Source organism: Pseudochaenichthys georgianus, chromosome 4, assembly GCF_902827115.2.
Source record: "Pseudochaenichthys georgianus chromosome 4, fPseGeo1.2, whole genome shotgun sequence".
NCBI lineage: Eukaryota > Metazoa > Chordata > Actinopteri > Perciformes > Channichthyidae > Pseudochaenichthys > Pseudochaenichthys georgianus.
This window is the reverse complement of record NC_047506.1, coordinates 18,680,392-18,696,415: the sequence shown is the minus strand read 5'-3', so window position 1 is coordinate 18,696,415 and position 16,024 is coordinate 18,680,392. Positions and strand designations below refer to the sequence as shown.

The 16,024-nt window shown below is 39.8% G+C and overlaps 1 protein-coding gene across 1 annotated transcript; it reads left to right on the top strand.

The window, feature by feature from the left end:
• The first annotated feature begins 4,210 nt into the window (after window positions 1–4,210).
• On the top strand, window positions 4,211–14,353 carry comp (cartilage oligomeric matrix protein). The gene is made up of 19 exons (XM_034081118.2): window positions 4,211–4,335; window positions 6,211–6,284; window positions 6,643–6,694; window positions 6,875–7,023; window positions 7,620–7,757; window positions 8,219–8,296; window positions 9,096–9,248; window positions 9,763–9,867; window positions 10,111–10,218; window positions 10,307–10,466; window positions 10,699–10,817; window positions 11,333–11,385; window positions 11,496–11,689; window positions 11,767–11,945; window positions 12,058–12,106; window positions 12,234–12,430; window positions 13,209–13,381; window positions 13,559–13,698; window positions 13,953–14,353. The coding sequence occupies exons 1-19, from the start codon at window positions 4,269–4,271 to the stop codon at window positions 14,009–14,011; spliced, it is 2,247 nt and encodes a 748-aa protein (XP_033937009.1). The 5' UTR covers window positions 4,211–4,268; the 3' UTR covers window positions 14,012–14,353.
• The last annotated feature ends 1,671 nt before the right edge of the window (window positions 14,354–16,024 follow it).

Below are 16,024 nucleotides of genomic sequence, written 5' to 3'. Positions count from 1 at the left end.
TATTCAACAATTGAGACTCCCCAGATTTAGCATTGCGCTCAAATAGCTACACCTAGCATCGATGCACAACTAGAGAAACAATCTTGTGATGTGAAACATTTTTTGTTCCACATCTTCTTCTTTGTCAAGATGTGGCACCTACATTACCCACAATTCACCACGAGTTCAGTTGGACACTCAGGTGTGTTATGCTTGTAGCAGCTAACGTGGCCTCTATCGGCTAGCGTCAAGCTAAACTGAGGAGTGTGCTACAGAGGGCTGGTAAGTTCACTTACTGCGAATCCACAATTTGTTTAAATTGTAAATGTTGTAGTCTGCAGACCCAACTAACACAGACTCAGTTGACTTCACTTGAGGCAATGTATTATATTTTGCATGCTGCCCTGTGGATCCACAAGGCAAGGCAATTTTATTTATATAGCACTTTTTCAACACAAGGCAATTCAAAGTGCTTTACAAAAAATGAAAGACATTAAGAAAATGGCATTTAAAATCAGTCATTAAAAAGAAAAGCTAATAAAAGAAACATTAAAAGAAAAAATACATGGATAAAAGTTACAGTGCAGTCTAAGATGTGAATAGTTCAATTAAAAGCAGCGACAAAAAGAAAAGTCTTCTTGCTGGATTTAAAAGTAGTCAGAGTTGCAGCGGACCTGCAGGTTTCTGGGAGTTTGTTCCGGATATTTGGAGCATAATAACTGAACGTTGCTTTACCATGTTTAGTTCTGACTCTGGGGATAGAAAGCTGACCAGTCCCTGAAGACCTGAGAGATCTGGATGGTTCATAATTTAGCAGGAGGTCAGAAATGTATTTTGGGCCTAAACCATTCAAAGCTTTATAAACCAGCAGCAGTCTTTTGAAATCTATTATTTGACACACAGGAAGCCAGTGTAAAGACTTCAGAACAGGAGTGATGTGATCCACTTTCTTAGTGTTAGTGAGGACTCGAGCAGCGGCGTTCTGAATCAGCTGCAGCTTTCTAATAGATTTTTTAGTGATACCTGTGAAGACACCATTGCAGTAGTCGAGTCTACTGAAGATAAAAGCATGGACACGTTTTTCCAAATCCTGCTGTGACATTAGTCTTTTAATCCTAGATATGTTCTTTAGGTGATAGTAAGCTGATTTAGTAACTGTTTTAATGTGACTGTTGAAACTCAGGTCAGAGTCCTTGACTACACCTAGATTTCTGGCTTTATCTGTTGTTTTGAACATTGCAGACTGAAGCTCAGCGCTAACTTTTAAACGTTCTGCCTTGGCTCCAAAAACCATTACCTCAGTTTTATCTTTGTTTAATTGGAGAAAGTTCTGACACATCCAGTCATTGATTTGTTCAATGCACTTACTCAGTGTTTGAATTGGAGCATAGTCTCCTGGTGAAATGGTTACGTAAATGTGTGTGTCATCTGCATAGCTATGGTAACTTATTTTGTTGTTTTTCATAATCTGAGCCAGTGGTAGCATGTAGATGTTAAAGAGAAGAGGCCCCAAGATGGAGCCTTGAGGTACTCCACATGTCATATTTGTCAACTCATATGTGTATTTACCTATAGAAACAAATTTGTTTCTGTCCTTTAAGTAGGATTCAAACCAATTTAGAACTGTTTCCAAAAGTCCCACCCAGTTTTCCAGTCGGTCTAGTAATATGTTGTGGTCAACAGTGTCAAACTCAACACTGAGGGGGTTATACAACTTACTTTATGCAGCAGTGCTACCCAAGACCTGTAAACATACCTGTGTAATTTAGTTTAAAGGCATTCTGTGCAGCCAAACACTGTTCCAATAAGAACTTTGTTTTATATTGCATCAGCAATACAACATTTATAAAGGTATGATAAATGCCAGGCTGAATGTTGGGGGAAATTTAGATAATAATTTTCCTTTTAATAAACTGGGAAACGAAGAAATAAGTGGGGTATTGTTTTAAAAATAATAATCATAGAGCTTTGAGTTGGACTCTACTGATAAATAATGTGTGTTACTTTCAGACAGTGTGGAACAAGATGAATACTCAAATACTTTTAGGGGTGTTTTTACATACTAAAACTGTTTTTTTTAATTAGGAATCAGTCAATCACTGAAGCACCCCCCAGGATAGCCATAGCACCCCCTAAGCACCCCCAAGAAATGTAGGTTCGAAAATAATATGCTACAGTACAGTACAAGTAGCCTACTTCTGGGTCTCTGTGTTTAATTCGAGCTCTGCTCTGTGTGCATGCGTGCGCGATTGAGCGAGAGAGAGCGCGCACCGGTACCGGAGATCGTTGTGGTTAGCATCTGGTGCTAGCTACGCTAATGGATATAAGGAGCTTTTTCCACAACAAGGTGGAGGGAGAACTCTCTTCTGTCAGACTGAGAGTATCAGATAACCTCTGCTCAGGTGAAGTAAAGGACTCTCAGTGTTTAGATAGTTAACTTTAGTCTAAGTTATCTCAGTGGGTCTCAAAACGGTTTGGTCACGATTAATGTAAATAAGTATTTCTGAGGCACATGTTTATATGATCATTATAGGTATAAAAAAATAAGAGCATAAATGAAAAACAGGTATTAAATACTATATGACAGCAAAACAAGAATACAGTTTGAAAGGGGAGTGATTTGTAAAATATCTATAAAGAAAAAGTAAATCTGTTTACAGTTCTGTTTCATATGGGTGTTGAGAGATGTATCCATATATCTCTTCATTTTGCTCTCAAAGTGCACCAGATTGATGCTTTTAATTTCAATATTTAAAAAAAAATCTGTATGTGCGTGTGGGAAGTGTTGCAGTAGAAAATTCAACTGTAGCGCACGGGACATTAATGGGAAACCCTAAATGTTTGAGCACCCTCTATGAAACGTCAAGCTACCCTACAGCACCCCCAAAAGAAAATATCTGGCACCGCCACTGTTAGGAATCAATTAATTTACTGACTTCCTGCCCATACAAACATTACTTTACTGCTGATAACAGTGAAAAGATTAGAAGAAAGATCTCAGGGATTGGTGGTTTCTTCAGCTTCAGAGTAGAGCGTTCAGGTCTCCAGCATGCTGCAACAAAACTAAGCTGCTGTGTTTGTTTCCACAGCAGAGGCTCTAGTCTAGAGTGAGACTTCCCGGCTCCTTTGGGCAAGGCAGTGAGCCAGCAGGGACAGAGAGAGGGGAGGTGTTGAGAGATTACCAAAGTGATCGATAGAATTACTAACAAAGAACTGCTAACAGAGCACTTATATACTAATAAAGGACTGGCTTATCTATAGCCAGTTGAGTAGCACTTGAAATGCTTGGCTCTATGAAACCTGATGTACTTATATGATTCTGTTTTCTTCAAGGTTGTGTCTTCCTGGTCGAATGTACTTATTGTAAGTTGCTTTGGATAAAAGTGTCCTAAATGCAATGTAAAGTAATGTGATCTGGGCATAAAACCTCAGAATATTCACTGCGAGGAATGTAACATCTGCTAATCCCATCACAGATACACAAACACACAAACACACAAGCAAACGCACACACACGCACACACACGCGCACACACACACACACACACACACACACACACACACACACACACACACACACACACACACACACACACACACACACACACACACACACACACACACACACACACACACACACACACACACACACACACACACACACACACACACACACACACACACACACACACACACACACACACACAAGCCTGGTTCAGAGAGACGCTTGTTATATATTTAAAATACAACTGTAAAGCAAATAAATGGTTGTTTACTAATAATTTAAAACATGAACTAAAGCAGTTTAGTTATGAAGAGTAAAATGATAATAAAAAGGTAAAAACATAAATATGTTTTGGTTAAATATGTTGTGTCCAGTTCTACTTACTTAACAACAGGCCGAATCTATAGCAACAACAGAAAAAGACAATCAAACCCCCTATTTTGTAAAAAAAAAGAAGCTTTTAAACTTCAAAAACTCCGATTTTTGTGTAGTTTCCCAAAAGGCCCTGTCATTTAAACAGAAAATGTTGACGCATATATTAAAGGTGGAGTTTAAAATATTGAGCAACTTTTCCCGTAACTTGGCTGTCCCATAATTGTGGTAAGCAAAGGAGTATTAGGGGAGAGGATGGGGATGTAAGCCAGAGAGGGGGGTGGGGTTGGGCGGGGGGTGGGGTATTAAAACTGAGTGCTGGCACAAGGTCTGCAGGAGGAGCACAGAGTCTGAAGGCAGAAGAGAGAGGAGAAGCTACCTGAACAGTCACCATCTGCAGCTCAGACTCACCATGCTGTGGTTTCTGCTGCTGAACTGTGCGCTCTGCATGGGAGGACACTCTGCAGCAGGGCAGAGAGGTGAGAGAATATTTACATTTTCTATTGATTTCTATTTATGTTGCGCAGGTGGGAAACAATAAGGGATATTAAAGGTGTGCCATTGATTGATTGATAAATGAAGGTTGCCATGGGCATTCAAAATCTACCACTCCAGGATACAGAATTTGTGAAAACAGAAATATCAAGACCAAAAAAGTCTAAGATGGATGAGATAATAAATGTAAAACTTGAGTTAGGATTTTTTGGTTTGTTAGAGTTTTATTTTTCCATCAATATTTTCTATAATGTTTATTGGTATTCAACCTTTGGGTGATTCTGAAAAAAACTCTTGTTTTCTGTGCAAAGCCTTTCTAAGTACATGTCTGTATTTTCTCACAATGAGGAAAAATAATCACTGTGAGCTTTCTGTGGTAGAAAAAAAGAGTCCCATTTACCTTCCTATTAGCAGTGATTTATTTGCAGTATCTCATCTTTCTGCTGTGGAATCCATTCAGTAAACAGAGTTGCTGATAATGGGGAAACCACATTTCCTGCTCCTGGCACTCAGGAGGTTTCTGCCCTCGCATCTTACGACTCCTCCGGGGGAGGAGATGGTGAGAGCGAGAGGGGGGGGGGGCGATGTGGACAATTAGCAATATGTTGCGTAAGGATTTCACCCCACCTGAGCATCCCCCTGCTGTTTAACCATAAGCTTCATAAACATGTCTTTCAGAGAAAGCATTTGTTGGCACTAAGGCTTAAAACATTTAGAGGCCCGATCAATATGTCCAAAACACAATTTGGACACTGAAATAAAATGACGGACATTAAATATGGTTATGGTTAAAAGGGAGTGACCCTACTAAATGTCCCTCAATTTTCTAAGACTCTTGTGTCTGTTGATTGTAAAACTTCTGGGACAAACCCAATACATATTTATCTGCAGCAGTTGGATGGTTGATATGATTTTTTAGAAAATCCAGATCAACACTCACACTTTAACACTGAAGAAACAGAAGCACAAGGACGCTATGCGCACACTGTTTAGTTCTTGTTGGCACACAAGCTCGAAAAGTGTATCCTCCAGAAAATCTTGTATCATTCCATATCTGGAAAATCAATTTCACTATCAAAACATCTCTGACTCCAGCGAATGCGTGGGCGGTGGATAAAAAGGAGGCCTGGTGGCTGTGAGGAGCGTCAGGTATTGGACAGGCACTGGATCATGTAGTATAGGAGGATGTGTGTGTTTCCCCCCCCACACACTTTCATATTTGCTCCTAAGTGAGCTTCTGATGCCAGATGTTGAGCCAACAGGAGTTTGAAAACCTACATACTCTTATTTTTGTGAAACTTGGTTATGTTGGTATTGTGGGTTGTCAAGAATGTGATGATGTGTTTTGTCTTTTATGTGGAACAGAATTTTCTGCGTTAATAACTAATGGGGATCCTGAATTAAGTATGACAGGAAGATTAAAGAAGTGTATGTGACATGCCACACACTCACACATACACATACGCCAGTCACACACACAATCAGTCCCCTGTCTTATTGGCTGTTATTTGAGGCCTTGTTTTCAAAGTTGTATTTCTTTGTCATTTAGACCACATTATCTAAACAAGATGTGACATAATGTATTGAGGGTTTTTCACAGCCCAAAGCCCACAGGAAAAGGTAACATTTATCATCAATTATTTGAGATGAGAAGTAGAAGGTTTTGTTAGAGATGTACTCCATATAAATCCCCCATTTAAATAGCAAAGAAAAAGTAAAACATGACCTTCAACACATTTGGATTTGAAAGACTCAAACTGTGTTACATTGTGTACGTGTGATGTTGGCAGGGTTTATCAGTTTGTCATTATTGTCGTGGTTGTGAAATATAATTATTATGATGATTTCTTTTTTTTCAGATGGGGAAATTATCAGTCAGATAAAAATGACAAACTTCGCACTGGATGAGATTAAAGAGCTTTTGAAACAACAGGTGAAATAGTTTAAAAGGTCACCTATTGTGCAAAATTAACTTTTTCATGTATTTTATACATAAACATGTGTCCCCTCTGTGTAAAGAGATTCTGAAAGTTTCTGGAAAAAAGATTCGCTCACTTTTTGTCCTGATCCATTTATATATGTGTTCACAGATTAATAGCAGATGCATTTGAATATAAAAATTGGATCAGGAATTCAAATTCTTAAAAAATGCTAGAAATGTATTTTGAATAATCTCAATTTTTGATATCGTTTTTCCATAGTAGGTTATTTTAGTAACATTTTCTTTGTTTTCGAATGTTGGATAGGGATCGAGGCATCATACGAACATTTGATTGATTTTTCTTTTTCAGATAAAAGAGATTGTTTTCCTGAAGAACACAGTGATGGAGTGTGAAGCCTGTGGTGAGTTTACCAAATACATAAAACTCTGTTTCTGTATTTCACTTTTCATTAATTTCAAAGAATTGAAAGCTCGCTAAGTACTTTCTATGCTGATGATGACCTCTAATTTTTGAACTTCTCAGCAAGGTTATAATGTGAAGAACTCTTGTACTATAGTGAGCATACTGCCTCTCTCCTCAGGGATGGGAGGAATGCAGCCTCGTCCCTCCTGCGTGCCGAACCCCTGCCACCCAGGGGTGAAGTGCAAGGAGACACCTCAGGGTGTGAAGTGCGGACCCTGTCCTGACGGCACGGAGGGCAACGGTACCCACTGCACTGATGTCGACGAGGTACGCAAAGATATTATATATAATATATAATACAATACAGCGCTATGATGGCTAAATAATAGTTGTTTAAGTTTACAGGATTCATAGCCTCCAAGTCATATGCTAATACTAATACTAATTGTGAAGTGTGAGTATTTGGGTCTTCTTGCAGTAGTCTGGTTTTCTAAAGCAGTTTTTACCCAATATAACTATTTTTGCCGTGAGTTAGTTGAAATCAACAGAGATAAATAAAAAGCATTCATATATATATATTTGTGAAAAGTAGGACATTACTTTTTGTCTGGTATCTATCCTCAAGAAAACACGCAAACCACTTTTTAAAAGTGTGTTTTAGTCAACAAGCTAAATTAGTTTTCATAAACCTGCTTGAGTTCAAACATGTTTAATCAAAGAAATGAAATCATACATAATAAATACATTTAAAAAATCAGGAAGCTACAGAAAATAATTATTTATAATATGACAATTGATGTCCTCTTTTTTTTGGTCATAAGGGATATTGTATCTATGTACACATTCCAGACTACAAGTACAGAATTTGTTAACTAAATGTAGTTAATGTTGTTTTTTGTGTGTCTGTGTCTTTGTTGCTGCAGTGTACAGTTATGCCGTGTCACATGGGTGTGCGCTGCATAAACACCTCCCCAGGTTTCCGCTGCGGCTCCTGTCCTGCTGGGTACACCGGCCCCCAGGTCCAGGGCGTCGGACTCGCCTATGCCACCGCCAACAAACAGGTCTGCAGCGGTGAACACACAAACACTCACTGTTCAGCTCCTCTAATCGGCACTCTCTGTAATTCTTCTACTGTCTACTATTACATCAAGGGAGGGAGGGAGGCCTTAAGGGGATTTTATCGATTAATTGATCTGTTCCAAGTGCAGTTTAATTTACTGAGGCAATCGTACAATATATTTAATAGTTTCTGATTAAACCTGAGGGATAAGAAACTCTCCTCTCTGCACGTCAACATTTTTGTCTTTGCCTCCCACTAGCTCCAGTCTAAACCCATCATCAGCACCTCTTCTCTCTCTTCTGTACATACGTCACACAGTGTGCCCTGGTCTGCTTCAGCAGCACCTTAATCCTCCACACAGGACTGTTTTCAATCAGCTGCACCTCATTTTTTATCTGCACTTTTTCCCATCTTGATAGATGGAAGATATTTTATCCTTTTTTGTCTGTTTGTCCTCTCAAGGTCTGCAAAGATATCAATGAGTGTGAAGGCATCAACAATGGAGGCTGTGTGGAGAACTCTGTCTGTATGAACACGCCTGTGAGTATAATCACTATACAAACTTACAATACTGAGTCAATCTTTGAAGTAAACCCACAACTACAACCAATAAGATAGATGACTTCAGCGCACTTTTTCATTATACCACAAACCATGTTTCTAAAGAGCCACTCCATGCATTCAGTGCATGCATTCAGAAAATCTCACTGAATATTGAGGAAAAAAGCAGATGTAGAGATAAAAAAAATCACAACTTTTTTAACTTTAAACAGAAGGAGTATCATGAACATTTGATATTTGGTTAATTGAAGATATTGAAAGCTATTGATGTATTCAGAGAAAGCATTGGTAGCATCTAAATCTAAAAGGTGAGAGGCTTTGTTTGGTTTAACGTTCAGGTATTTACAATCCTGATTGAATGACTGCACCTTTAAAGCCTCTGCACAGAACACAGCAATCCTGTAGGTTCATTGCATGTCACAATGACATACTTTAATGGGTAAAATACACTGTGTTATTCATTCTGAGGCAAACAATGCGAGCAGAGACATCCATCTATGTCACACTCACGTGTTGAAAATACAGCAAACAAAACCAGTCTGTTTTTTCCTAGTTTTTGTCCTGAGAGATTTTCCACTGTGTTTTGTGGCACTTCAATATCAGTAAGTAATATGTCAGTATAATTTACGTAAAACCCAAGATGGTGCATACTTTCTCCTTTCAGTTGCTCAGCGCACCCATGGAGATTCCTTTACAACAACAATACTACCATACAAACCTAGCCTGACAATTGTCCCTTGTCAGTGATATAACAGGACATTTCCCTGTGTGTGTACAGGGGTCCTACAGGTGCGGCCCCTGCAAGACGGGCTATATTGGAGATCAGCGGCGCGGCTGTAAGCCAGAGAGAGCCTGTGGAAACGGCCAGCCCAACCCCTGCCACGCCAGCGCCGAGTGCTTCGTCCATCGAGAGGGTCGCATCGAGTGTCAGGTGAATAAATCAAACATTCTACTTCTTGTTCGGACTCTTTTCTAAGAGCAAAAATTAGCAATTTCACTGTGCAGCATCCCTAAGAAGGGGTGAGGGAATTATATATTTTAGCATTGAGTGTGACCTTCGTTATTAATTCATTAGTTTATCCTTGCTGAATAAATCGCTCAACAGGGACCAATGACAGTTGGAGTTGATGTGGGATGTTGAGATTATGTTGCAGCCCAACATTGCTTTCAAATTAGAGCATTCAATCTTTAACTCTCTTATGGCTGCAATTATTTGTAGGCTCCAGATGAGACAGTCTGGAGAGCTGCAAAGTAATTTACTACGTTTGTAAGAAGCTGTTAAACATGTAAAGGCCCAACTCTCTGAATCATATAACTTTTGTGCCAGATTTTGTGAATGTAAAGGTCTGTTTGAGCGCTTAAGGTAATCTGGTGCTGTTCGCAGTACGCAGCAGGGCCAATAAAAACAGACAGTACAGTACATAAAACATTATCCCTACTCACAGTGTGGAGTCGGGTGGGCTGGAAACGGCTACCACTGCGGCCCTGACATTGATATCGATGGTATCCCTGATGAGAAATTGGCCTGTCCTGAGAAGACCTGCAACAAGGTGAGTCTCCTGAGAGCCTCCATGAGAAATCTTTAAAAAAGAGTGACACAAAAACAGCACAAATGATCACAATTTAGTCATCTGCAAAGAATACAATACTGATGGGAATTATGTATCATTGGAATACCCCAAAAATAACTCACAACTAAACCTCTTTGAGCTTTAGTGGTTCTTAAATTGTCCTCAAAGCATTTCATAAATCTGATTTTAGTTGACATTAATAATGACTTTTTTGTCTTTTAGGATAATTGTCTCACTGTTCCCAACTCTGGTCAAGAAGATGCCGATGGTGACGGCATGGGAGACGCCTGTGATGAAGACGCAGATGGGGACGGGATCTTCAACATGCAGGTTCATGAACAGAAGTGACAGAGATGGAATAAAACATGATTTAAACATGATAAGCCTGTGTCATCTTTGTTTATGTGTGTGTTTGCAGGATAACTGTGTGTTGGTGCCTAATGTTGACCAGAGGAACGCCGATGAAGATGACTTTGGCGATGCATGCGACAACTGCCGCGCAGTGAAAAACAACGACCAAAGAGACACGGATGTGGACAAATATGGTGACGAGTGTGATGAAGACATCGATGGGGATGGTCAGTATTTCACATATTAGTTACAAACACATCTGTTGATTAAAAACATATATTGTAATATATATATAATTGTAAACACTAACATTAGTGAGGCCTGTAACATGAGTTATGATTGTATAGTTCTTTGACACATATAGTGAATACAGCTCAATACATTTTATATACCAAAAATGAGAGAAAGACAGTACTAGTGGTTACATGAATATTCACTGGTTCCAACATTGATTTCAAGGAATCCTTAATCACCTGGATAACTGCAAAAAAGTTCCCAACGCTGACCAGAAGGATCGTGATGGAGACAAAGTGGGAGACGCCTGCGACAGCTGTCCTTATATCCCAAACCCAGACCAGGTCAGAAATCTCCCTCCGGTGTTGTAAGAAGTGTCGACTGTGTTTGAGTCCAGAGCCTGAGAACAAACAGTTATAACTCAACAGACAGAATACAGTAACATGCATGTCACACAATTCAGATATGCTAAATTAAAAGGAATGCTTTGGTTTCAACTTCAGGAAAATTGTGAGAAAATATCAATTATAGCCAATATAAACCTTAATGTAGAATAATCAAAATATAAAACATTTTAATAAAATGTATGACTTACAATGTAACAGTCAATTTAACTAATCTGCTTCATCTGGACAGTGTGGGTGTTTTAACTACATTTAAATAGCAAAACAAGTTTGTGTTTGTCAATAGTTCATTGCACCGTAATTGATGTATTCAGTCATTGTGATAAATAGAAATGTCATTTCTTAGAACACTTCCCAATGATTGCAAAAAAAGCCTAAAAACAACTTAATAGCAGACTAGTCTTGACCTGACTGTTCTCTCTCATACTCACCATTATTATTTTCATCTTTCTCAGATGGATGCTGACGACGACTTGATTGGAGATCCCTGTGACACCAACAAGGACAGGTACCTTGTGACCTCATCAATCCCACTATATATTTAAATTGTATTATTTATGTAACAAGAGTACTGGAGACCAAAAGCTGTATTTGTCAGTAAAAGTCTCTCTTGTCCAGTGACGGTGACGGGCACCAGGACTCGAGGGACAACTGTCCGGCCGTCATCAACAGCTCCCAGCTGGACACGGACAAGGACGGCCAGGGGGACGAGTGTGACGATGACGACGATAACGACGGCATCCCTGACCTGCTGCCCCCCGGTCCGGATAACTGCCGTCTGATCCCCAACCCGCTGCAGGAGGACTCGAACGGTGGGTAACACCCCTGACTAAATCTAGTAAATAAACAATAACGAAAAGGGTTTAAGACGTTCTTTCTATCTTCTCAGGTGATGGCGTTGGCAACATTTGCGAGGCGGATTTCGACAACGACACCATCATCGACACTATCGACGTTTGTCCAGAAAACGCTGAGGTCACCGACACTGACTTCAGGGAGTACCAGACCGTCGTTTTGGATCCGGAGGGCGACGCACAGATCGACCCGAACTGGGTGGTGCTGAACCAGGTCAAGTAACTAGCTTGTTTAGGTTTTATTTATGTGCTTTTAGATCCCAAAATCCTTAATATCTTCTTGGTGCGATACAATTTATCTCAAAGATTTGTTTTTGTTTGTGCAGGGAAGAGAGATAGTCCAGACTATGAACAGTGATCCTGGGTTGGCAGTGGGTAAGAGCAACAGAGAGCAATCCAAAAACGATCCACAGCTCTCTTGTATTGACAATGTTTTCAACCAACTGCAGGTCTTCAACTTCAGGCAAAAAAGTGAAAACATATCTGACAATGTTTCCTCCAGGTTACACGGCTTTCAGCGGTGTGGACTTTGAAGGGACCTTTCATGTAAATACGGTGACGGACGATGACTATGCAGGATTTATCTTCGGCTACCAGGACAGCTCCAGTTTCTACGTGGTGATGTGGAAGCAGGTGGAACAGATCTACTGGCAGGCGAACCCGTTCAGAGCCGTGGCAGAACCTGGCATCCAGCTGAAGGTAGTCCCCTGCCAGCAAGAAATTAATCATCATAGTTATAAGATAAACAAGTACCACTTTCTGATAAGGCTCCATTTATAAAGGTTTATTAAGCTGGCAATGATGGCTTTAATAATGCCAAATAAATGATTTATTACTGATCTAATTATGGATCAGTTCTAAGGCTTTTTTAAGAACAACCTTTGTGTTGCCCCGTTGTGGAGAATCCTAATTAGGACCACTTTGCAAAAGTTAGTCATCTGAAGTCATACATATGAATACATCACAAGTAAAGAGTTCTTAGAATCCATTAAATCCCATCAAGTCTGCAGTTGTAATTTGTAATACATGTATACATATTTAAGAAGGAAATTTGGTGTTTGAAAGTCCAGAGCCAACTCAAAAAAGCATGCTAGGCAAGTTTTTCTCTCAAACTCAAAAAGTTGTTCTTATTTTTGGCTTACAGATGGTCTAAAAGCAGTAGTTCATTATTAAGTTACTAAACATTAACAAACCCATTCATTACAGTTATAGTTTTATAAATGCTGTCTTTGTGTGTCTTAGTGGAACTGAATACCAGTATTTGCACTAGATGAAGAAGTAATGCCTTGGTTTGGGCTAAACTCAGTGACCAGCTGTTAACTACTTTGTGCAACTGTGTTTAAATGTTACACTAATCAGTTCTTTCTACAGCATTAAAGTAGTTTTAGCACAAAGAGTGTCCATGATATGCTCACTGGACATGACAGATTACTCCAGAGACTCAAGCTGCTTGTCTTGCTTGGCTGGTTTTGAAAAGGCCGTCAAGTCGAACACGGGTCCAGGGGAGAACCTGAGGAACGCCCTGTGGCACACAGGAGACACCAGCGATCAGGTCAAACTCCTCTGGAAAGACGCTCGCAATGTCGGCTGGAAGGACAAGACTTCTTACCGCTGGTTCCTCCAGCACCGACCCGCAGACGGCTACATCAGGTACCGAAAAACAGTAGTACAGGAAAGAAAACGTCTTTACTAGAATAGAGATATTTTATCAGTCTGTGCATTCAGTCTGGTGATTCACATTTAGTCTATAGACTTCAAGTCCACATAGTCTTGTTTTTTAATGAATACAAATCCATGTATTGCTGACTTACATTCTCCCTGTCGCAGAGTACGTTTCTACGAGGGTCCTAAAATGGTGGCGGACACAGGCGTCATCATAGATGCCACGATGAGAGGAGGTCGACTGGGAGTCTTCTGCTTCTCCCAGGAGAATATCATCTGGGCCAACCTGCGTTATCGCTGTAATGGTGAGATACCTTTTCCATTATTGTTAATCCAAGTATGCAGCTAGGATAAAAATGTATGCCTGAGCATTAGACTCACCTGTGTTTAACAGAAAATAAAGGGCTTGTGGAAATAGGCAAATATAAATGCCAAATAAATATATGAAGGCAGTCGTAAATGCCAAAGTAACTCTTCTGATGCCTGTTGAGTATTTACCCTTAAGGTGCTCAGACTGTAAACCAAACAGTGATTTCACCTCGTGCTGTTTTCTGTGCAGACACTCTCCCTGAGGACTTCGACACTTACAGAGCCCAGCAGGTCCGGCTGGCGGTCTGAAGACACTGAGCAAGCCCAGGGAATTCTGGGAAACAGGTTCCAAAGCACAGCTGGGATCAGAAATAAAACCATCACTTATATACAAAGGCTTGTAAGAAGTCAACCAAATATGTTTTAACATAAAGACTGATATATAATCTCCTGACATCAGGGAAAAATCTTCGGAGCAGCATCAGGAAGACAAATAGTTTTTAATTGTTTAGCAAACGGAAATATCTGTCATAAATAATTTTGTGACTAAATATTGTCCTATATTGTATTCAAATTTCAATTTATACTTTGAAAGAACTATTGAAAATATTTAACTGTCACTGATGAATAAATGTGGATTTTGATAAATAATGTGCATTATACATTTTATGCATTATATTTGAATATTAACCAGCAATTATGAAATATCTAATGAGGAAGGTAGTCTTAAAAGTGTCAACATGTCAGAGAAGTAAGGAAAAAACGTTTTCAAAACTAGTCAATTGTTATTTAAATTACTATATATATATATATATATATATATACACAGTGGGGCAAAAAAGTATTTAGTCAGCCACGAATTGTGCAAGTTCTCCCACTTAAAAATATGAGAGAGGCCTGTAATTGTCATCCTAGGTACACTTCAACTATGAGAGACAGAATGGGGGGAAATAATCCAGGAAATCACATTGTAGGAGTTTTAATGAATTAATTGGTAAATTCCTCTGTAAAATAAGTATTTGGTCACCTACACACAAACAAGATTTCTGGCTCTCACAGACCTGTAACTTCTTCTTTAAGAGCCTCCTCTGTCCTCCACTTGTTAACTGTATTAAAGGGAAATGGAAACACTTTTCAAACTGCTTTCCATGCGACAATATTACCATTAGGAAATGTATTTATCTAGTCTATTTCCAATGTAAACGATCGAGATACGCGAATTTACTTTTTGAAATACGTGCCTAATGACCATGGGCGCTTCCATTGCTCCGGGACTTTTCCAGTGACGTCACTGACTGGCTTCCTGGGCCAAAGCTCAATAACAAACAACATGGCGTGCAATGCACCAGTAGTTTACATTACAAGAAAACGGTCATCGTCAGGAGTTTATTGTATTGCCCCAGGCTGCACAAATGGATTTTATACAAAGAAGGAAGAAGTACATTTCCATAGGCTGCCACTAAAGGATGAGAAGCTGCTCAAAGTCCAGTCTGGATGCCTGGTTCAATACAAAACATTGGATTTGAAGCCAGGATCTGTTCCCACAATATTCGATTTCTCAACGTATGCAGTCGGGAACACCGACCGTCCCAGCACGTCGGCCGCGCAAGACAATGACAGTGTCAACAAACGTGAAGTTCGAGCCACTAAACGAGTTGCTTCAGCTGCCGAGAGAGAGGTAAATATTGCAGCACTACCAGATTACTAGCTCACACATGTATTTACTGACACAGTGTGACCTTATTAATTAACGCAATAAATGGTAGCTATTATTATGACGCACAATAGAGAATTGGGGGTGTTCTATAGCTCAACTAATTAAACTGGCATACACACGCTCATCTGTCGAAAACAGCCCTAAAAAGGCTAGTATTGCTATTGATGGATGGTATTGCAGGACCCAGAGCGCACGGAGCACAGAGCGGACAGCAGATAACGGAATTGCAGTTGTATTGCTTATAGATTATCAGAACATTTCAAAGGGGACACAGCCCCATTGTATATTAACCTATGGATTAACTACATCATCGTTTTTATCGTTGTAATGCCATTGAAGACCAGTTTAGACCAGACAATGAGGAAGGTAAGCCGTTAGCCTGGCTTATGTTAGTACCTAGCGCCACTTGTTTTGATGTACGTTTTTGTGGATAACCTCGCGAGTTTGTATCTTTCAGTGTTGAGGTGGGCACCGTTAGATTCTGTGTCTCCTTGCGATCATAAACGATGTGTTGGATGTGCGGCTAGGATAAGTAATAAGGGAGCTATCGGTGCAGTAATAGGTTAGCATTTTCGCTCGGGGCTAATTCAGAGGCTCACTGTTAG